At 46.2% G+C, this 23,180-nt stretch overlaps 1 protein-coding gene across 1 annotated transcript; it reads right to left on the bottom strand.

Annotated features, from left to right (window-relative positions):
• Positions 1-5,211: 5,211 nt before the first annotated feature.
• On the bottom strand, positions 5,212-6,410 carry LOC125517607. Its single transcript, XM_048682815.1, has one exon. It carries the CDS (start codon positions 6,339-6,341, stop codon positions 5,370-5,372), a length of 972 nt encoding a protein of 323 aa, XP_048538772.1. The 5' UTR covers positions 6,342-6,410; the 3' UTR covers positions 5,212-5,369.
• Positions 6,411-23,180: the final 16,770 nt, after the last annotated feature.

Below are 23,180 nucleotides of genomic sequence, written 5' to 3' on the forward strand. Positions count from 1 at the left end.
AAGAGGAAGGTGCTGCTACTCTGCCAATCTACCTCTAGCTCCCATGGCGGAGCTAGCCCAAAATTACGGAGGGCGAAACATAAATCATCAGTGTTTGGGGGGCCAAGTGCTAAAAACAGAAATCTAATCTAAGCCTTCCTAAAAAAATTCATTGAATTGATCCAAGGCTAGGAGGCACCGCCCCCCCCCCCCCCCCCCCCCCCCCCCCCCCCCCCCCCCCCAACCATAGCTCCGCTCGTTGTCTACCTCTCTATGTACTCCCTCCTTCATTCAATTTGGGTACAATGGATTGTTTGCTGGTCGACTCAATTAAAGACGAGGGCGCTTTTCATATTTCTGATCAGGCTACTTTCTCTCTCCACGTCATGCTTGGCGACTTACAGAATAACTTCTTGTCTTTGCGTACATTGTAAACCAGTGGATGAATAAACCAATCAGTTTGATAACAAAGATCAGAACCATAACTCTCTAAAATGTCAGGCACGACTCTAACTTGTAGTGGTTCCATAGCAAAACTGGTGCAGTGCTAAGACAATTCCATTGTCATGGACGATGGAGCAATAAATAGCATAGCATATTAGCAACAGGCCGCTGGATGCAGGCTGATCAGGTATTAGGCTTTTTCCTAACAGGCGTCTTGTTTTATCAAGAAGATTTAATTCACCGACCGGAAGATTGATGCACGGGAGCGCTAAAGATCAATAGGCTTCGATAGGGTCAAATTCTTGCCAAGAGAAAAACTTGGGCTAATACAATACCCCCATGTTATATGTTACAGCTGGGGATATATACTTGTGAGAATTTGGACTTAGAAACTACAGCCAAGCATCCAACCAAGAGCCCAAGAGGTCATACGAGATGACCTGACAGCGACGGTAAAGCACAAATGAACTCACTTTGTACGGGAGGAAAGAATACAGCTGGCCTGGAAGATAATTGTATCTATAGTCCTCGTAGTCGCCGGCGACGTCCAACTTGATCCTGAAACTTGTGTATTGCTTCGATACGATTCCAGTACAAGAAAGCATGTGATCAATATGGCCCATGAGGTTGAAACAACAGTCCTCGCTCTACACACTGCATACATATCTCGTATTTCTATAGCTGACATGCTCATTTGTCTATGGGCCGAGAAATAAAAAGAAAAAAGTGCGGCAAGAAATAAAAGGAGAACAGCTGCCGCGGGTGGATTCGAACCCGGAAATCACTGGCGGAGCTAGGGAAGAACTTCAGGGGGGGTGATAAAACATGCAAACTAGAGGGGGCCAAATACTAAATTAATCCTCATCTAAACCCTAAAAAAACCTTCAGGGGGGGGGGGGGGGGGGGGGGGGGGGGGGGCACAGCCCCCCAAGAACACACATAGCTCCGTCATTGCCGGAAAGCTCGGCCCCATCACTAGGCGAGCTAGCCACCAGGCCAAGTCCGCAATATTGTTTCATATGAGGATGCATCGTTTATTATATGGGTATAGTTGTCTTTAAAAAAAATCATCAATTCAAAAAATGTTCATGATTCAAAAATAAAAGTTAGTGTCTACAAAAAATGTCCATGAATTTTTTCAAAACATTCATAACAATGTTTCGGAATGTTTTTTAAAATATTTCCAAAAAAATCGCTGATTAAAAAAATATTCATGAATTCATAAAATGTTTGTCACAAGCAATAAATATTTATATTTCAAAAGTTGTTCCCCAATTTCAAGAAATTTTCGCCTATGCAAAATAAAACTTGTTGACGAGTTCCAAAAAATATATTGGTCCAACGTTATTGGGAATTTTATGAAACTATGCAAACTTTTCTTTTACATTCTATAAACATTTCAAATTTTCACATATATTATTTTATGTAGTCTTTTCTATAAGAGATCTATTTAGGGTTTTTTTAGTGAAAAGATATCTATTTAGGTTTTTTAGAAAACAAAATCTATTAAGGTAGACATAGTCTTTTCTTTTGGGCTGGACGGGCCTGTATTTTTTGTTTTTCGTGTTCATTTTTCACGGTCTCCTATTTGGCGCGAGCTACCTGGTGCGCGCGCACTCACTATGTACATTTTTTTTGGAATTGCGAATATATTTAATTCATGAACATTTTTTCAAATAAATAAACATTTTTACAAATTGGGGTGAACATTTTTCGAATTTAAAATTTGTTCACCAAACTGAAAAAAAATCTTCACCATAATTATGAAGTTGCGAATATTTTCTAAATTCATGAATATTTTTCTATTCAAGAACATTTTTTCAAATTGCATAAAAATTTTGGAACTCGTCAACAAGTTTTTTTTTTGCATAGGCGAACATTTCTTGAAATTCAGGAACAACTTTGGAAATTCAGAAACACTTTTTGTTTGTGACAAACATTTTTTGAATTCATGATTTTTTTTGAATCAATGAACATGTTTTAAAAATTTGGAATTATTTTTTAAATTCTCAAACATTGGTTTTAATAAAAAAATCATGGACGTTTTTTGTAGACACAAACTTTTATTTTTGAATCATGAACATTCTTTGAATCGATGAGCGTTTTTTTAACTCGTGACATTTTAAAAATACACGGAATTTTTTAAAAGGCAACGATATGCATATAATAGATAATGCATCCTGATTTTATACAACACCACTGACTTGACCTTTTGGACAGCTCGCACAGTGAGGGCATGTAAAATGCCAAGCGCTTGAATAGGCGCTTAGGGGAAGGATTTTTAGCTAAGCGTTCGTGTTAGAACCTGCCTCTCCAACGCTAACCACAAAAGGACAGGCGCTACGCTAGTTCAAAATAAAACAGAACGGCGATGAGAAAAGGCTGGGGTGCTCGATGCCTGTTTTTGCACCGGCGCTAACAAAAAGCCAGGATTTGGGTGGGAATCTGATGAAATGGACGGGATTTCTACCCTGGCGCCTGGTACTAGCACCTCCCATTGGAGATGCCCTGATGGGCCAGAGCTTGCCGGTTCGAATCCCCACTACGCCCTTTTTTACAAGATACATACACAATTTGTAGAGTCAGGACTGCTGTTTTAATCTCAGGGACCGTATTGATCACGTATTCTCTTATATCGGGACCGTATTGATCACGTATTCTTTTGTACCGGGACTGTATTTAAGCAATACGCAAGTTCCAAGACCAAGTTAGACGTCGCCAACGACTATGGAGACTATAGATACAATTATCTCCTGGCCTTGCTGCTCACCAACTTCAAGAATAATGCAGTGAACCAGAAAAGTTTATTCTCAAATGCCCCAAGCGGTAGTAGAACATAACCTGGTAGGAACCTCCTGTGATCTCACGAACATATAGCACATGCCCCGGCCGGAAGTATTTGGGTAGCTGAATATACGAACAAGCAAGAAGAGGACTGAGAGAGTGGGTGTAGAAGAGGAAGTGTCTCACGGTAGCGGCGGCGGCGGCGACACTTCCTCTTCTACACCCATGTCACGAATTGGGCCAGACCGTCATCCCTGTAAGTGCCAGCCTATCAGACTGTCTCCAACAAGTCTGCATGCTTAGTAACCGATATATAATTTTTCTCAAAATGAAAAGTAACCGATATATAATCAGGGTGAAATCTATTCATCCAAGTTAAAATTTCAAATTTCAAAAGATCTAAAGATTAATATCATCTCCTCAATGGCTTCGACAAAGTCAAAAGGATAGTCACCATGATTACATGATGATACAACCGGGTGTGGGTGAAACATGCAACTGGAACGAGTGAGTTGCAGAAAACCATTCTACGAATTCCTCCGAGAAAGCATTGATTCCGGGCTTAATCTTTTGCAGAAAATATTGACCCGTCACTTTAGGCACTTTAACCTCGATTATGACATGTGGGTCCCATTTTTTATGACGTGGCATAATAGCCGCAAAGTGACGACATTTGACGGTGCTACAGTGACCACCGACGCGCCTGCTCGATAATAACTGGCCCGAATCGGCACCGGGTCGCCCTCTCTCCTCACTCTCTCACGTCTGGGTTGCCCTCTCTCACTCTCGTGCACATCCTCTCTGTTCTTCTCCCCAGCCACCGCCCCGAAAGCCGGCTGCCGACAGCTGCCCCACCACGCCATGGTGTCGCGAAACCAATGAGGATTCAATCCAGTACGTCACCTCCTCCTGTGATGGCATCATCAAGATAAGTTTGGTAGAGCTAGAGCTAGGGTAGGGCTTCTGAACCGATTCGTAGACATATATAGAATCGCGTTGGACAGCAAAACACGTCCCGGACCACGAGGTCCGCATGATAAGAACAGTTTGGGGTTGCTGCGTTGGAGTTGCCCTAACAAACCATCGATTTCTACCTCGCAAAAAACAAAACAACGGTCGGTTCCAACAAGTACGTTTTGGCAGTTCGGAGCATTAAACTAACAATCAACTTTGCACAGCAACACTATCAAATTTAACCCGCCGGCACCGGCTTTTGACGCCGTGCCGTGTCATGCCCTCAGCTTTCTGCATGGCCAGATCGAAAGCTAGAAGAAGTGGGGGCCGAGTCATCCGAGGGAGATAGGGACGCGAGGCCTAGTGGAATCGTGTGCTTTGCTCCACGAGGAAATATTCCTGCCGCCTTTGTTTGACAGTCTCTGAAAACTACGGGCTCCGTCAGGATTATCTTTCCATTCTTTCCTTGCTCCTCTCCCCGTTGCTAAGCATGTACCGGAACCCTTCCTGTCAAGGACCGGATATTATGGTCTTTGTCTCCGCGGGTTTAATTATTGGATCTGATAAGTGTCATATGTGTGACACAAACACATGATGACTCCAAACTTTTTAATGACAAATTTGCAACTTTCTTTCGGATGGCAAGTTTTAGTTTTAATTTGTTTTTTCTTTTCGGATGACAACTTTAGTTATAAAAATATGATAAAATTGGATTGATTCATGCCACACATGTGACGTTTATCATTTAGATAATTATTTATCAGTTCTCTTAATTACAACCTCTGTGAAGCATTAGCTGTCTTTGTCCCGCTGGATTTGAATGTGACAACGAAACAGCAACGACTTTTTTAGCTAGGCGGTTGTATGGTGGTATGGGCGATGATGGGCTGGTAGTTCATGTCATCGTCCATTTCTTTTGATTTGTATCTCTATATATATGCTTGCTGATATAAGGATAACTTTATGTATACGGTAATACTAACTGACGAACATTCGCTGGGAAGGAATTGTCTTGAAATTGCTCTTGACCGCGAGGAAATTTCCACTATCTTGAAGACAAATACATTTCTTTCTGTCTGTTCTTTGTTAATAGTACAAGTAATTTGTTTTGGCTGAAACCATAACAATGGTGGAGTATATTTTACTAACACTAATCCAATGTATTGACAAGCAAAAATAAGGGAATGAATTGATCGAACATCAGCTATTCACGCATCTCCATTGGGCAGCTTGGCGTATCTGTGTCTGTGGGCTGCCGCCACCTCCTCCTCCTCCTTGCTGTCCCTGCACTCGAAGTAGTACGCCGTGACGGCCGCGACGGAGAACACCTCCACGGCGCCGAGCAGGGCCACGTAGGCGGCGCCGGCGGCCACCCCGGCGCACGGGCTCCGCGGCCAAAGCCTCAGCGCCAGCGTGTACACCGGCGACACCGCGGCGCCGAGCGCGCACGTCGCGACCACGTAGAGCGCCGCCCGCGCGCTCCTCCCCTCCATCAGCCGCCACGCGCGGGACACCGCCGCCGCGCCGTGCCGCCCCGGCTCCGCCACCGAGACCACGACCGCCACCGCGCAGACCACGGTGAGGTAGACGAGGAAGAGCGACGCGAGGAGCACGAGCAGGACGTCGAGGAAGAGGAGCAGCAGCGAGCGCTCCAGGAGGTAGACCGTGGTCAGCGCCAGCGCGACGATGGCGCCCGCGCAGGCCACCTCGAGGACGTACCCGAAGGCCACGGTCGCGACGGGCCCCCACAGGTTGCCCCTCGCGCCGCCCAGGACGGCGGACACGGTCAGCCGCTCGGTGGCGTCGTCGTCATCGGTGCCGGAGGAGAACGCCCTGACGGCGGCGAAGACGGTGGCTATCTTGATGGCGGACCCGACGACGACCGCGGCGAGGACGCACGCGCCAACCTCGAGCAGGAGCCGCCTGAGGTCGCCCCTGAGCGCCCTGACGAGGCCCGGGTACGCGGCGCCGGCCGGGTCGGCGCGGCTGATGGCGCTGGCGTCGACCAGCGCGGCGGCGGCGAGGGGCTGCACGGCGAGGGAGTTGGTGAGGAGGAGCGCCGCGGCGAGGGCCGCGGTGAGCGCGAGCAGCGGCAGGAAGAGCCCGCCGTGGCGCGCCGGGAGGAGGGCGCCGTGCTTGAGGAAGGAGAAGAAGCACGGGGGCGGCGGTCGGGCCGCCATGGCCGGCTCAGGGATTGAGCTGGGCTAGATCTTGATTGGGTGGGTGGGTGGGTGGGTGCGCGGGTGGGGTTGCTCCGTGGCCCCGTGCGCGCGCGGAGGAGCGGAACGGCGAGCTTATAAAGAAAGGATTTTTGACTCTTTTTATGACGGTGGGTGAACGAACGCGTTGTAGTACTACCTTGGAAACTTTGTTTGGTTTATTAGTTGGACTTGGATTAGACCGCTCGGATGTGGTGTGGACGGCTTGCGAATTTTAGCAGGGATCGACGAGACCAAGTGTTGATAAACTCCTACTCTGGTTACCATCGGCAGACCATCTAGATATTCAGGGGCAGACCACAGTTCTATAATTCTATCCTTCTGAAGATGGCACTTGTATTGTCTGACGAGAGGGTGATAGGTGTAGAAACAGAAACACCAAAATCCTTCTGTAACCATGGTAACCACCAAGTCACTTCTGGTCACTCTGTGCATTTGAAAATTGTATCGAAAATAAACCGAACCGAATCGATTTTATGGCTTTTATGGTTTTTGGTTTCGGTATGGTATAAACTTTTCATACCGATTTGAACTTTGGTTTTCATGGTATATACCGAAAAACTGAACGGTTAACCGAATAAATCAAAGTAAAAAAAATAAATTTATACTTCTTGAGATGAACAACCATACAAGTTGTCATTTTTCTTGTACATGAGTCAAATTCAATATTAAGCACGTAAATTTTTCTTGTAACAGTCAATTTTCCCTTTTAAAATGCTAAGCACGTCCATAACCATAAACAAATTCAATATCAATTTGGTATTTTGAGTCATACATTTGCAAATTATTATTACGTCATTTTCAAATTCGCGTCAACTTCGATTTTTATGGTATATACCAAATCATACTGAAATAATTTGGTATATACCGAAACCAAATCGTATTTTAATTACATATATCGTATTTACCGAAGTATTAATACCATACAAACCGCAAACCCGTATAAACCGAACCATGTAAACCGAATAAACCGAACACATAGGGTGAACTTATGGGTCGGAAGAGCCATAGCTCACAACTCGGCCTCAACACTTGAACGGGGAATTGCAGTATGTTTCTTCATCTTTCAGGCAATGAGAGAACCACCAAGAAAAACACGGTAAGCAAAAAGGGATCGGCGATTCGAGGGATCACTAGCCCACATAGCATCTGAATAGACCTGGAGCTGTAACGTGCTAGAACGGGGAAAAGATACGGTTATGCCACTAAGATGTCTTAGAACACGAAGAAAGTGACTACAATGAACTGAAGTGGGAGCAGAAACAAACTGACTCGGAAGACAAGATAGGAGATATCCGGACGAGTGAGAGCAAGATAGAAAAGACTCCCAACAAGATGACGATAACGCGTTGGATCAAACAAGGGCTCACCATTAGAAGCACGAAGGTGAACATTGAGCTCCATAAGAGTCTCAACAGTGCGCTCATCACTAAGAGCCGCATGAGTAAGAAGATCTTGGATATAATTTTCTTGAGAAATAAAAAAGTCATCAGAGGTGGAGGAAATCTCAATCCCAGGGAAGTAACGAAGGGGACCAAGATCAGACATACGAAACTACTCACTGAGACGGGCCTTGACAAAGGTAATGTACTCAGAATCGTCGTCGGTGATGATCATGTCAATATGTTATCAACATACAGAAGAAGAAGAGTGCACCCACGAGCAAAAAGGTTGACAAATAGCGTTGGATCATGAGTAGTGGGCAAAAAACAACCGCAGACACCACAGAGGCAAAATGCTCAAACCAAGAGCGGGCGGCTTGCTTAAGGCCATAGAAAGAGCAACGAACACAGCAAACCACGCCATCAGGAACTGAATACCCATGTGGTGGTTGCATATAAACCTCCTCACGCAACTCACCATTAAGAAAGGCATTCTTAACATCAAGTTGAGACACAAACCAATGGTGAATAGAGGCCATGCCGAGAAGTGTGCCGATAGTGGTCATATGGGCCATAGGAGAAAATGTACAATCCTAATAACGACCATGCTCCTGCTGAAAGCCACAAGCTACAAGACAAGCTTTATAACGCTCGACAGAACCATCGAAGGGAGTATTAATCTTATAGACCCACTTACAAGTGATGGGATGAACACAGGGAGGAAGAGGAACCAGGTGGATGAATGTAGTTCTGGTCCGCTCCATGGCTTTCGAGATGCGTGCCACCACTGGTGGGTGTTTGGGCGGCGATCCATGCATGTGTCTCAGGATGCTTACCACCATTGGTTGACATTTGGGCAGCGAGGCACGTCATGTCTCGGTCAGGTGTTGGTCAGGCGGATCTTGGTTTGCTCGATCGGATGGTGGTGGATGCTCGGTGGTGGTGCACATGATTTGGCCATCGAGCTTCGCATGCCAGGATACATTATGCCTCCACCCTCACGGCGGCTGAGGGAGTCCTGGATTAGGGGGTGTCCGGATGGCCGGACTATACCTTCAGCCGGACTCCTGGACTATGAAGATACAAGATTGAAGACTCCGTCCCGTGTCCGGAAGGGACTTTCCTTGGCGTGGAAGGCAAGCTTGGCGATACGGATATGTAGATCTCCTACCATTGTAACCGACTTTGTGTAACCCTAGCCCTCTCCGGTGTCTATATAAACCGGAGAGTTTTAGTCCGTAGGACAACATACACAACAACAATCATACCATAGGCTAGCTTCTAGGGTTTAGCCTCTCCGATCTCGTGGTAGATCTAATCTTGTACTACCCATATCATCAATATTAATCAAGCAGGACGTAGGGTTTTACCTCCATCGAGAGGGCCCGAACCAGGGTAAAACTTCGTGTCCCTTGCCTCCTGTTACCATCCGGCCTAGACGCACAGTTCGGGACCCCCTACCCGAGATCCGCCGGTTTTGACACCAACATTGGTGCTTTCATTGAGAGTTCCTCTGTGTCGTCGCCATCAGGAAGGATGCCTCGCCCCATCTTTAAAGACGGCACCATTGCTAAGGGAGATTTGGCTGTCGGCCAAACCCTCCAGCTAGGTGGTTTTCTTATGACCGCCTGTTCGGCTTCTGCGCCGACGATGACCTCTCGAGCCATCGAAAACAATCTTCATGTCAGCTCGGAACTTGCCGAGTAGTTAGATCCAATGGATCTCTCCTCCATAAACGAGCTCTTGGATCGCTTCGCCGCCCTGGGATTCGCTACAGATTACGACCAGATTGGGCCTAACCCCGATCTGAGAGAGATTAACTCTCCTCAAGTCACCTATCACATTGCCGTGGTAGAGGGACAGTGCGACAACCCTTCATCTATCTTAAGGACTCGCTACGTCCGGATTCCCGATCCCTCCAAGCCAGATACCCGCGGAGGGGAGGATATCACTCAAGACCTGAACTTAGAGTCAGGCGACGGGCTGGATTCATTGGACAACATCCAGGAATCCAAATTTTTGAGTTCGGAAATTCCTCGGCCTCCGAACCTAAGAGACAGGCCATGGGAGAGGAGCTAGCAAAGCTATTGGAGGCCGGATTCATCAGAGATATAAAACATCCGGACTGGCTAGCAAACCTGGTGATGGTACCAAAGAAGGACAAATCCTGGCGCCTGTGTGTTGATTTTAAAGACCTTAACAAGGCTTGCCCAAAGGATCCCTTCCCCCTCCCCCGCATTGATCAAATTATCGACACTGCCGCAGGACACGATTCGTTGTGTTTCCTCGACGCATATTCCGGCTACCATCAAATCAAGATGGCAGAACCAGACCAAGCCGCAACGGCATTTATCACACCATACGGCCCATTCTGCTTCAACATGATGCCCTTCGGGCTCAAAAACGCCGGCGCAACATATCAGCGCATGATTCAGACATGTCTGGCAAGCCAGATCGGCAAAACAATGGAGGCATATGTAGATGATGTGGTCGTCAAAACAAGACATGTTGAATCTCTAGTAGACGACTTGAGGCTCACATTTGATAACCTCCGAACATACGACATCAAGCTCAACCCGGAAAAATACGTTTTCGGCGTTCCAGACAGAAAGCTCTTGGGCTTCATTGTATCCGGTAGAGGAATTGAAGCAAATCCAGCCAAGACCCGAGCTCTGTCGCAACTGGATATCCCAAAGGACCTCAAACAAATACAAAAGTTAATCGGATGCGTGGCGGCTCTAAGCCGCTTTATCTCCCGCTTGGGAGAAAAGGCCCTACCCCTTTACCGCCTCCTTCGGCGCACCGAACACTTCAAATGGACGGATGCAGCCACGGCCGGACTCGACGAAATAAAAGCCATACTGGCAACAAACCCAGTCCTGGCCGCGCCAAACATTGGTGAACCAATGCTATTATACATTGCAGCAACACATCAGGTTGTAAGCGCAGTGCTCGTCACGAACGAGAAGCGGACGGACACAAATTCCTCCTTCAAAAGCCGGTCTATTATGTGTCCACTGTCCTCACTCCCTGCAAATCACGGTACCCGCATTATCAAAAGATTGCGTACGCAGTATTCATGGCATCCCGGAAGCTACGACACTACTTTCAAGAGTGTTCAATAACAGTAGCCTCGGAAGTACCACTTAACGATATTATAAACAACCGTGACGCAACGGGCCGGATTGCAAAATGGGCCATTGAGCTCCTCCTGTTCGACATAACTTATAAGCCACGGCGAGCCATCAAGTCGCAAGTCTTGGCCGACTTCGTCGCAGAATGGACGGAGGCCGAACTCCCTAAAGAGTACGGCACATTGTAAGTGCATCTAGTGCCACCCCTAGTTGGTTTTGGAGTATTGACGACAAACCTAGTTGAGGGACTAATGTGTTTGTGAGAATTGCAGGATAACACAGGTAGAAGTCCATCATTGATTCAGTTTTACTACCAGAGATGACCCCTAAAAATGTATGAAGACATTGACGTCATAGGTGGTATATGAAGATATTCACATTGAAGACTATGACAAAAGAAGACACGATATGAAGCCTATGGAGCTCGAAGACTTAGATCTTTCGTAGTTCTTTTTCTTTTGTGTTGAGTCATAGGAACCACCGTACTGTTAAGTGGGGTCCAGGAGAACCAGTCAGAATGACTGAAGTGATGCCTAAACCAAAAACCTATGTCTTCGAGTGAAGACAATGAGAGCGAATCTTGTCCAGAGCCGGACAAGTTAGCTTTGCTTGTAGCCCAAGTAAAGTTGCCATGAGAGTTTGAAATCTGACCGTTGAGACACGTGTCAGTTCCTTAGTGACCCAGGGTCATTTCGGACAAATCAGGTCGGGTTGCCAAGTGGCTATAAATAGCCCACCCCCTACAACCATAAACGGTTGGCTACTCAGATTGAGAGTACGGCTTTTGTCGTTTGAGAGCAACCCACCTCGAAGCCTTTGAGAGAGAGAATTCCTTGCGAGGATAAAGCCCTAACCACCCAGAGCCAGAGTAAATTGGGCATCACTTAAGTCTTCTTGTCTGTGTGATCTGAAGACTTATTACACTTGAGGATTGTGCATCCTTCAGACGGTTAGGCGTCGCGTTCAGAGCATCCAAGAGACATTGTGGATTGCCAGTGAACAAAGTCTGTGAAGGTTTGGGAGTCTACCTTGAAGACTTACCAGAGTGATTGGGTGAGGACTATGTGACCTTAGCTCAAGGAGAATACGGTGAGGACTTGGTGTCCTGAGCTGCGTGTTCAGGACTGGGTGTCCGGGACTGTGTGTCCTAAGGTTTAAATACCTAGCCGCTCCAACCAGACGTCAGTTGTCACAGCAACTGGAACTGGTCCAACACATCATTGTCTTCAACGAGTCACTGGTTTCATCTTCACTTCCTTTTACTTACTGATCACTCATTGTGAAGTCATTGCGTGTCTGTTCTATCTTTTGTCTTCACAACGTGAGTGTATGATCTGTTTGGCTTCATAGTATCTTCCTACCTGATCCTAATTACACTACAGCTATTTGTCACTGTGCTTTCACTCTGTTGATACTTGACCATGGCTTGCCTAGTGTAGTCTAACTTCCGCTGCATAGTAATAGGCATATCTCTACTGTTTGTCTTCATAACTTCCACGTTTTGAAGACTTTCATAAAAATCGCCTATTCACCCCCCCTCTAGTCGATATAACGCACTTTCTTGGTATCAGAGCAAGGTGCTCCCTTGTTCTGTGTGATTCGGTTTAACCACCTGGAGTTTTAGCTATGTCGACTGCAGGGATAATTAAAGTCTCCGCTGCGTGCCCCGTCTTCGATGGAACTGAATATCCCTACTGGAAGAATAAGATGCGTATGCATCTTGAAGCCATTGACGTCGACCTATGGTATGTCGTCGAGAACGGCGTTCCCAAGGCTGGAGAAGGTGTCACTGCTGCTGATGTCAAGAAATTCGTTCAACTGGACTCTACTGCCAAGAACATCATCTGTGGTCATCTGACCAAAGGACAGTATGGCCGTGTGAGTGCCTTGAAGACATCCAAGCTGGTCTGGGACTGGCTCTCCAAGGTCAATGAAGGCATCTCAACCCAGAGAGATCAAAGAATCAGTGTCCTTTGCAATCTCTTCAACCGCTTCAAGCGAAATGACAATGAGAATGTCCAGCACACATTTGACTGACTCACTGACATCGCAAATGAGCTTCAAGCCCTCGGCGCCATTGAGATTACCAAACACGAAGTCGTCAAGACGCTGCTGAGATCACTTGATAGTTCTTTTGACATCCTGGCCCTGATGATCCAAGAACATCCTAATTTCAAGACACTCGATACACATGAGTTTCAGCTTTCGGAGAAAAGAGATATCTACGGTCCAAACTATGGGCGAACTCGTGCCTTGAAGGCAAAAGCTGTCTCCTCATCTGAAGAAGAATCTGATAGCAGTTCTGATGATCCTGAAGACATTGGAAGGGAACTTGCTATGCTTGTCAAGAAGTTCCAAAAATTCACGAAGAAGAAAGGTTTCAGAAAGTCTTCCCGATCAAGTTCAAGGAATGATGAAGCTCCTGCTCATGACTATAAGAAGAAAACATGTCACAAGTGCAAGAAACTTGGCCACTTCATCTCTGAGTGTCCACAGTGGGACAATGAGAACAAAAAGAAGAAGAAGAGCAAGGAATATGACTCTGACGATAAGAAGAAGAAGAAGAAATACTCAAAGTCTTCTTCCAAGTCTTCCTCAAAGTCTTCATCACACAAGAAGAGCTCATCTGGCAAGGCACGTGCGTTTGTTGGCAAGGAAATGGATTCAGAGGAGGAGTCTGCTTCTGAGGAGGCGGAGGTGGAGTCTGAAGAGGAATCCGACTCAGGCGTCGCAAGTCTGGCTATAGCATACGTTGCCAAGTCCATCTTCAACACTGAAGACAATGACTTCATCACCGACACCGATGCAAATGACAAGGACTACTCCACTCCTACCTACTGCTTCATGGCACGCGGTGCCAAGGTAAACAAACGCACTACTCACTATCAAACATCTAGTGACGATGACTCTAATTGTGATTCAAAACCCAGTTACAAAACACTCGCTAAAATTGCAACTGAACAACAGAAAGCCATGGAACATATTCAAAAACTGTTAGACAGAAACGATGATCTGTTGCGTGCTGAAATGACTCGATCTGAATCCTTAATTGAAGACATAAAAAATCTTCACGTTAAGTATCAGGAACTTGAAGATCGTCATGATACTCTCTCAACAACTCATGAAAATCTTTCCTATGATTATCTTCAAAGGAAGCAAGAACTTGAGAAATTGAGAGCGGCTCATGAAGATCTTCAAAAGGAAAACGAGTCACTTCGCGCCGAACAGATCAGTTCCGCTCAGGAAGGATTTGAACCACCATGTCTTAAATGCATTGAGCGTGATAATGCTACTTCTGTTGCTGAATGTTCCACTGCTACTGCTGTTGCAATATCTTCAACTGTTGATGTGGTAACTAACCCCTCTGCTGAGGATACCACTGTTATTGCTGATGAGAATGCTAGGTTGAAGACATTGCTTGAAACAGGGATGTACAAAAGCCTTAAAGGGCATCAGACGCTATGTGATGTCCTGAAAAAGCAGATTCTGAACCGAAACCCTAGGAAAGAGGGTGTAGGGTTCGTAAGGAAAATAAATGCAGATGGCTCTTACTGGAAACCTGAGCAGTACCCCAAAACCAAGTGGGTTGCTGCAAAGGAACCTTCAGCAGATCCATCCAATTTATCTGGCTTCACCTGTGCTAACCCCATTATCATTGATGAATCCTTTGATGCAAACTATGTACTGTTTAAAAATCAGAATGGTGTAGTGTTTGCCAGGTACATTGGTACTAACTGCAGGAATGGACCGCCTATGAAGAAGATCTGGGTTCCGAAAAAGTGTCTGGAAAATCTTCCTGTGAATGTCTTCATGACACCTCACATGAAGAAGACAAACCTCAGTCCAAAGGCTTCATGCAGACAGAGGACTCACCTGAGTCGCACTAACGCAAATGTTTTGCAGGGAAACCATACTCAGGCATATGAATATGAGAGCGGTTCATCAAACCATCATGCTCATATGACCAAAATTTATTCTGCCTATTATTATGAGTACTATTGTCCGCCTGCTAGACTGTTTGCTAGGGCTCCAAAACCAAAATTCTCAGATGCTGCACTTAGACTTATTGCTTTTAAGCCACCCTTGAAGATGTGGGTGGTTAAGAAAGCTTAACTCTCTTTTGCAGGGAAAGGTCTCCAGCAGAAAAACAAAATCTTCTGACGCTATTGCTGGGGACCTTAAAAATCTTGTAGGGCGCAAGATAAAATGCCCGAATGGCATCATTATGTACTTCGTTCCTGAATCACATGCTACTATCCCTATTAGTCCTAATCTGGATCTAAGTTTTCATAACCCACTGGTTCGTCAAATGTTTTTGCTTCACAATTCTCTTCGTGAAGCCTATCCCCCTAACTGCACTGTAGGGTACGACACCAGCGTCTTCAAAGTCTTCAGAATGGATTATTGACAGTGGGTGTACAAATCACATGACTGGCAAAAGAAGCCTTCTTATGGACTCAACTTTACGTCCATCCGACAAGAGCCACATCACATTTGCTAACACTGGTAAAAGTAAGGTATTGGGTCTAGGTAGAGTTGCAATCTCAAAGGATCAACACATGGATAAATTCATGCTTGTTGAATCCCTTGGTTTCAACTTAATGTCTGTCTCAATGCTTTGCGATTTGAACATGGTCGTAATATTTGGAAAATATCGTTGCCTGGTACTAATGGAATCTGATAAGTCTCTAGTGTTTGAAGGGTATCGGAAAGATGATTTGTATGTGGTAGATTTCTCAGCAGGGCCACAACTTGCAGTATGTCTTCTTGCAAAAGCTTCAGAATGCTGGCTTTGGCATCGGAGGCTTGGGCATGCTGGCATGAGGAACCTCCACACCCTTGCGAAGAAGAAACATGTCATAGGCATCGAGGGCGTCAAGTTCAAGAAAGATCACTTATGCGGTGCCTGTGAAGCAGGGAAGATGACGAGGGCAAAACATCCCTCAAAGACAATCATGACCACTACTCAACCCTTCGAACTGCTTCACATGGATCTTTTTGGTCCCACTCACTACTCAACTTTTACTACTACTGCTTGCCTCTATGGCTTTGTCATTGTTGATGATTACTCTAGATATACTTGGGTGCACATAATCCTTTACAAGACTGAAGTGCAGGATGTCTTCAGACGCTTCGCCAATCGAGCTATGAACAATTACGGCGCCAAGATAAAGCACATCAAAAGTGACAATGGCACTGAATTCAAGAACACTGGCCTTGATACATATCTTGATACCTTAGGCATCACACATGAATTCTCAGCTCCGTACACGCCACAGCAGAATGGCATCGTCGAACGCAAGAACAGAACACTCATTGAGATGGCCAGAACGATGCTAGATGAATACAAGACTCCAAGAAAATTCTGGACTGAAGCCATTGACACTGCATGCCATACAATCAATCGTGTTTATCTTCACAAGCTTCTGAACAAGACATCTTATGAGCTCCTTACTGGCAAAAAGCCAAATGTCAGTTACTTCAGAGTATTTGGCGCAAGGTGCTGGATCAAGGACCCACATCACACCTCAAAATTTGCACCAAAAGCACATGAGGGTTTTATGCTTGGATATGGAAAGGATTCGCACTCCTACAGAGTCTTCAATCTCTTTCATTACAAAGTGGTTGAAACAGTGGATGTGCGGTTCGATGAGACCAACGGATCACAAAGAGAGCAGCTGCCAAGTGTGCTAGATGAAGTTCCATCCAGTGAATCAATCAAGCTAATGGGAACTGGAGAGATTATACCTTCTGAAGCTCATCCTGAAGAAGAACTTATCATTTCAGCACCTGATCAACATGAAGACATTGCTCAGCCTGAAGACATTCCTTCCAACAACGACAGTGAACAGCAAGAGCAAAGTCTTCGCCCTGTACATCCTCGCGTTGCCAATGAAGTGCAGATTGAAAGAATAATTGATAGCACCAATGCACCTGGTCCACTCACTCGTTCAAGGGCAACTCAGCTAGCAAATTTCTGTGGGCACTTCGCATTCGTCTCAATATCAGAACCCAAGAAAGTTGAAGAAGCCTTCATGGAACCTGAATGGATTCAAGCTATGCAAGAAGAGCTTCAACAGTTTGAGCTGAATAATGTATGGGAACTGGTTAAGCGTCCTGATCCACGGAAGCACAACATAATAGGCACCAAATGGATATACCGCAACAAGCAAGATGAGCATGGTCAAGTTGTCAGAAACAAAGCTCGTCTCGTTGCTCAAGGATATACTCAAGTGGAAGGCATTGACTTCGATGAAACATTCGCTCCTGTGGCTAGGCTTGAAGCCATACGCATACTGCTGGCCTATGCAAATCATCATAACATACTTCTATATCAAATGGATGTGAAGAGTGCCTTTCTCAATGGCAAGATTGAAGAAGAAGTGTATGTTGCACAACCGCCTGGCTTTGAAAATCCAAAACATCCTGACATGGTATACAAGCTCAACAAGGCACTATATGGCCTCAAACAAGCCCCTAGGGCCTGGTATGACACACTCAAATACTTCCTGAAGAGCAAAGGTTTCATACCTGGTTCCCTAGATCCCACTCTTTTCACGAAGATATATGACGGTGAACTGTTTGTGTGCCAAATATATGTGGATGGCATTATCTTCGGCTGCACCAATCAGAAGTACAGTGAAGAGTTTGGATATATGATGCAAGAGCAATATCAGATGTCCATGATGGGGGAGCTGAAGTTCTTCCTTGGTCTTCAAATACGACAACAACGCAATGGCATCTTCATATCTCAAGAGAAGTATCTCAAAGATTGCCTGAAGAAGTTCGGTATGCAAGACTGCAAAGGCTTCACAACACCAATGCCAGCCAAACATCATCTGGGTCCTGACGACAATGGTAAAGAGTTCGATCAAAAGGTATACCACTCCATGATTGGTTCTTTACTTTATTTATGTGCATCTAGGCCAGATATTATGCTTAGTGTTTGCATGTGTGCTCGATTTCAAGCGGCACCAAAGGAGTCGCATCACTTAGCTGTGAAGCGAATTCTTCGATATTTGGCTCACACCCCAACTCTAGGATTATGGTATCCAAAGGGCTCAGAGTTTGATTTGGTTGGATTCTCGGATGCTGATTATGCTGGTGACAAAGTTGATCGCAAGTCTACATCAGGCACATGTCACTTTCTGGGACGATCACTTGTATGTTGGTCTTCAAAGAAGCAGAACTGTGTATCTCTCTCCACTGCTGAATCTGAATACATTGCTGCTGGATCTTGCTGCGCTCAGCTTCTGTGGATGAAGCAAACACTCAAGGACTATGGCATTCATCTGAAGCAAGTGCCACTTTACTGCGACAACGAAAGCGCCATCAAGATTGCCAACAACCCAGTTCAGCACTCGAAGACAAAGCACATTGAAATTTGTCATCACTTTCTCAGAGATCATGTTGTGAAGGAAGACATTGATATCATACACGTCAACACTGAAGAGCAATTGGCAGATATCTTCACCAAGCCCTTGGATGAGAAGAGGTTTTGCAAGTTACGGTGTGAGCTAAATATCTTGGAATCCTCAAATGTCCTGTGATCAGGCACACATCTTAACCCTTATGCATATTGATGACTTAGATGTGCAACACACGAAGTGAAGTATATCTTCAATCAATGAAGACATACATTCTAAGTGTGAATACATTAATGTGGAATTTGACTTCAGAGCGCCATGATAATTGTGCGCCGTGTCTGGGTCTAATACTTCCTATACGGTGGGTAACGCCACCACCAAACGTTCTGTTTTGAAGTGTTTCACTCATGGCGTTACCTTGCAATGTCTTCACATTTGGTTTGGCTTCGAACTCAACATATTTTCATGATTATCTTCACTATGTTAACTATATATATATATATATATATGCTAGTGTTCTGTCCTCTACAACATTCACTTATAGCTATGTCTTCGTGTTGAATCTTTTGAACTAAGTGAATGTGATCGGACCCCAAACTTCTCTATGCTTTCTATCTCAAACTCTATCTCTCTAAGTCATATGCATTCTATTGAAACTGTCGAATGTCTTCACTGCGTCCTTGTCAGCAGAAGATATAGAGACAACCATAAAGTCCGTTTTCAATGCTCATTCCTCCACATAAAATCCGGAGAAGCAGGAACGACCACCCGACAATCCAGGCGTGCGTGGGACGTGGAACAAACCCCAAACTTCCGCAAACTGGCCATGCGTTCCTCAGATGCGAATCGCCAGGGGCACCTGTGTAATAGCACAGTGCCGCCCTTGTGCCTATAAATACACACTCACAGTGGTAACTATCTCTTCTTCCACCCTCGCACGAACCCTAGCGCCACCGCTAGCTCTCGACGACGCCGGCGACGAAGCGCTTCGCTGCCGCAACCTCTCCGACGCCGTCTTCACGCCGACCGCGGACATCGTCCTCTCCGCCGTCGCCGTAGGTCTCCTCCGTCGCCAAGTTAGGGCACGGACGAGTGAACTGCTCGGCCTCATCTCTCGCTCCGTCTAGCAGTTCTCAGTGTGGTAAATAAAACTGTCTTTTTACTGCACCGTTGATCCTATTGATCTGTCACTTTCTACCACAAGCAGTTTCTGCTCACACAAACTAGATCTCTCTCAAACTGCATCTCATAACATGCCTAGTATATTCACTTGTGCTTCACAAAGTAGTTAGATTCCTCACTTGTACTGATCTGTGGATTCGTACAAATCTGGAACCAACTTCTTATCTATGAGTGAATGTCTTCGCACGATGAGGTCAATGTCTTCTAAACTGATTTATCTTCAAAATCTTCTGAGAATGCATATGACCTCTTCCCCTTCCCTCGCACCTTAATGCTGTCACAGGTACATGTCCATGGGAGAATCCTTTGGTTCTCATAGTCTGCATTCATTTGCAGAATTCTTACAGCATCACATACATTCTCCTGAAGCCAGTTCCTGTTGGTCCAGCAAAAGAAAGCCTTTGAAGCCTTTGAACGTCTTGAAGCCTTCCAAGTTAAGGTTTATGGCTTCAGAAACAGTAGCAAGGAAGGGGGGCAGACAGCGACATGGAGGAACATCCAAAAATCTGCCTGATGAACTGGCAGAAATGTATAAAACAAATCCTGAAGAGAATTATGGTCAGCGCAAGACCCGAATCCAGTGGATTCGACGCTATTGGGCAGAACAATGGTTCAAATACCGCTTCACAACCCAAGAGTATGCTGAGAAAAGTGCCATAAAAACACCATGGGGAGACATCTTATACAAGAATCTTGTACCCAGGTCCAGAGATGAAGCTATTGCCCAAAGCTTCTATCCATGCATGGTCCGTGGGCCACAGCCTGATGATGCACATTCGTCGTCACTACTCTGGTGTCGTGATGACAATCTGTTCAAGCGCAACTTCCAGTTTGCCCAAAACTCAGCGAAGCAGAACAAGAAGAAATTTGGGTTAGACTTCAACCCTGGTCCCTCAGCACCAAGGGCAGATGGCACATGAGAAGCAGAACCCAATGTCATCGGTCTGTATGCCAACCTTGAAGGCCTCATCACCTACATCTTGATTCAAGGGACTGCAGTGAATGAGCCTGCAGCTGACACTGAGTCTGATGAAGCGCCTGCAGTGCCTGCAGTGCCGAAGCCGAAGCAGTTGAAGAAGCCAAAAGCTTCAAAGCCAGCCCCTTCACCAAAAATCTCAAAGGCGAAGCCATTGGTGACTACACCTCCTGAAGACAGTGTGCAGTCTGAAGACTTATCACGCGTCTCAAGGCACCAGAAGGCCAAGATGCCTCTGTCTCACACTGGCAAAGAGCTCACAGCTACTGCCATCCTGCGTAGTGAAGCCATTGATCTGTCAAGTGATGAAGATCTTGGAGATGACGCTCTTGAGCAACTGATCAAGAGCAAAGAAGAAGCAGAAATCTTCAACAATCTGCCTCTCTTTGATGTCGCCATCATCCACAACTTCATTGACGAGTGGTTTGCCACACCAAACATCATCTTTGAAGATCTACAGCTGCCCGTTGGCCTAAGCGTCGCCTTCCAAGGCGCTATTGCTTCAGAACTTGCCATTGCCCAGCGTGTTGTTGAACTGAAGCAGAAAATTGATCATGAAAAGGCTCAGTTCAAGAAGAATATGGCCAAGCTCAGCGTGCAAGAAGTGAAGAGCTTCAAGATCATGTTGCATGAGCTAAAGGAAAACTTTCTGAAGAAGCGTGCAGAAACTCAGGATTCACGTGAGCGGATGAAGTCTCTGGCTGACAGATGTGTGCAAGCCTACAATGAGGCTGAGAAGCGCAAGGCACTTGGGCGTCCTGGCATCGACCCCAAGATGGCCGCAAAGAAAAAGAAGAAGACTGTTCCAGCTGAACCAGAGGCACCAAGGCAGGAAGCAGTTCCGCTTGTCTTCCCAACTGCAACGACTGGCTCGAAGCCAAAGAGCCGGTCAACAGCTTCAGAGCTGAAGAAGACAAGAACTGCTGAGGCTGAAGCCAGGAAGAGGAAAAGCTCTGAAGCCTCTCTTACTGCCCCCAGCAAGAAAAAGAGAAAGACCAAGAAATCTCGGGCTGCTCCCACAGATCCCTTGATAGTTGAACCTATTTCTATGGTTCACCCTGACGCAGAACGTCAACTGACAGTTCATGAGCCTGATTCCATAGAGGCTCCTGAAGCTGAAGACATTCCAGCAGCTGATCCCATCGCTGCTGAAGACATTGGTCATCGTGACAATGTAGAAGATGATGCAGCCCTTCCTCAGTTAGAACACAGCGAACTCATCAGCATTGGTCGTCCACTGACGCCAATTGCATAGGATGCTTCATGGGCGGATCGCCCTCAAGAGGAAGAAGACTATGAGGCCCAGCCCACTCCAACCCTACAGGCGTCGTCTGCGTTCCGCGGGCTTCGCAAAGGTCCAAGGCCTCAAGTCTATGCTGAAGACATTCTGGCTGCATCAACCGCAGAAGAAGCATCACAAGAGCCCACTCCTCTGCTCCACCAAGAAGCAGTTCTCCAGGAGAACGTGCTTGTGACCGACCCTCCAGCTAGTCAAGCGAAGGATGAAAATCTTGAGGCTACCACAACCAACAACGAAGATAATGTGGAGCCCTCCCCAGCAAAAGCTTCAGAAGACAGCGAAGCCACTGAACCCACAACTTCTGTTCCTGAGTCTGCTGCAGGTCCCCAATTCAACTATCATGTTGAGCACAGGCCTCAGGTCCAGAAGCCAATCCCCAGACTGCCAAGGTTTCCAGGTCCTGCATGAGCACCTGGCTCCTTCAACATCAATGGCTTCAGGGCAGATAATACCTTCTTCAATAGCTCCAAGAACCCCTATTCAAGGGAAAGGATTTCATCAGATAGGTTCTGGAGCTATCCTCAGCGCAGCTACTACTCTTGCATACTGTACAACCAAGGTCGCATTTTCCCGCACAAGCGCTTTGATGTTGAAGCTATTGCTGGTCTGCCCTGTCTAGAGGAAGCGTTGGATTGCTTCAAACAAGTGGGTCTGCTACAGTTTGTTACTGATGAAGAGCATTGGAACGAAGAGCTCCTGCTACAATTCTATGCCACACTGCACATCAAAGGATACAACAGAGATCCGAAGACTTGGGTCCTGGAGTGGATGACCGGCAATGTTCATCACGAAGCCAATGCATTTGATATCATTGAGCTCACAGGCCTGCCCACTCCAGGCGAATTCTTCGAGCAAGGCTGTCGACTACACACTGAAGCTATTGAGAGCATATTTCAGAGGCCTAAACCAAATATGAGTCAGATGCTCTCCATGATGAAGCCATTGCCCCACGATGCTCCTTATCCCACAGAGTTCTTCGTTGAAGACCTTGAGTACCTGCCCAGGACCATCTATCACATCATCCGGCGGACTCTCTGGCCCATTAAAGGACACTCTCCAAATGCCAAGATCGAGGGTGCAATGAAGACTCTGATATTCTGTATCCTTCATGGCAAATGCTTCAATGCACAGGATTTCTTCATACGCCAACTAGCTGCATCAGGATCAGATCTGTTTGGTTTAAAGTTCTATGCTCCTTGGGTAATGAGGCTGATCAAACTTCACTCTGCCATCTCGTATCAGCCCTCAGCCCGCAACCATCGGATCTTCTTGCCTGATATGGATACCTCTGCTGAAGCCATCTATCCTGAACCTGCCAAGCAACCTCTGAGTCTTCAGAATGCAGAACACCAGAGCTTCACTCAAAATGTTGAAGGTGTTGAAGCCATCTCCAGGGTGTATCCTTTGGCTGGCACTACACGTGCACCACACCCTGCTTCAACTGAAGCCACTGACAGTG

This window comes from Triticum urartu, chromosome 6 (assembly GCF_003073215.2).
Source record: "Triticum urartu cultivar G1812 chromosome 6, Tu2.1, whole genome shotgun sequence".
Taxonomy (NCBI): Eukaryota; Viridiplantae; Streptophyta; class Magnoliopsida; order Poales; family Poaceae; genus Triticum; species Triticum urartu.

What these genes read in the sequence shown, in the direction of transcription:
- LOC125517607 (XM_048682815.1), bottom strand. Translation starts at nt 6,341, where the DNA reads ATGGCGGCCCGACCGCCGCCCCCGTGCTTCTTCTCCTTCCTCAAGCAC.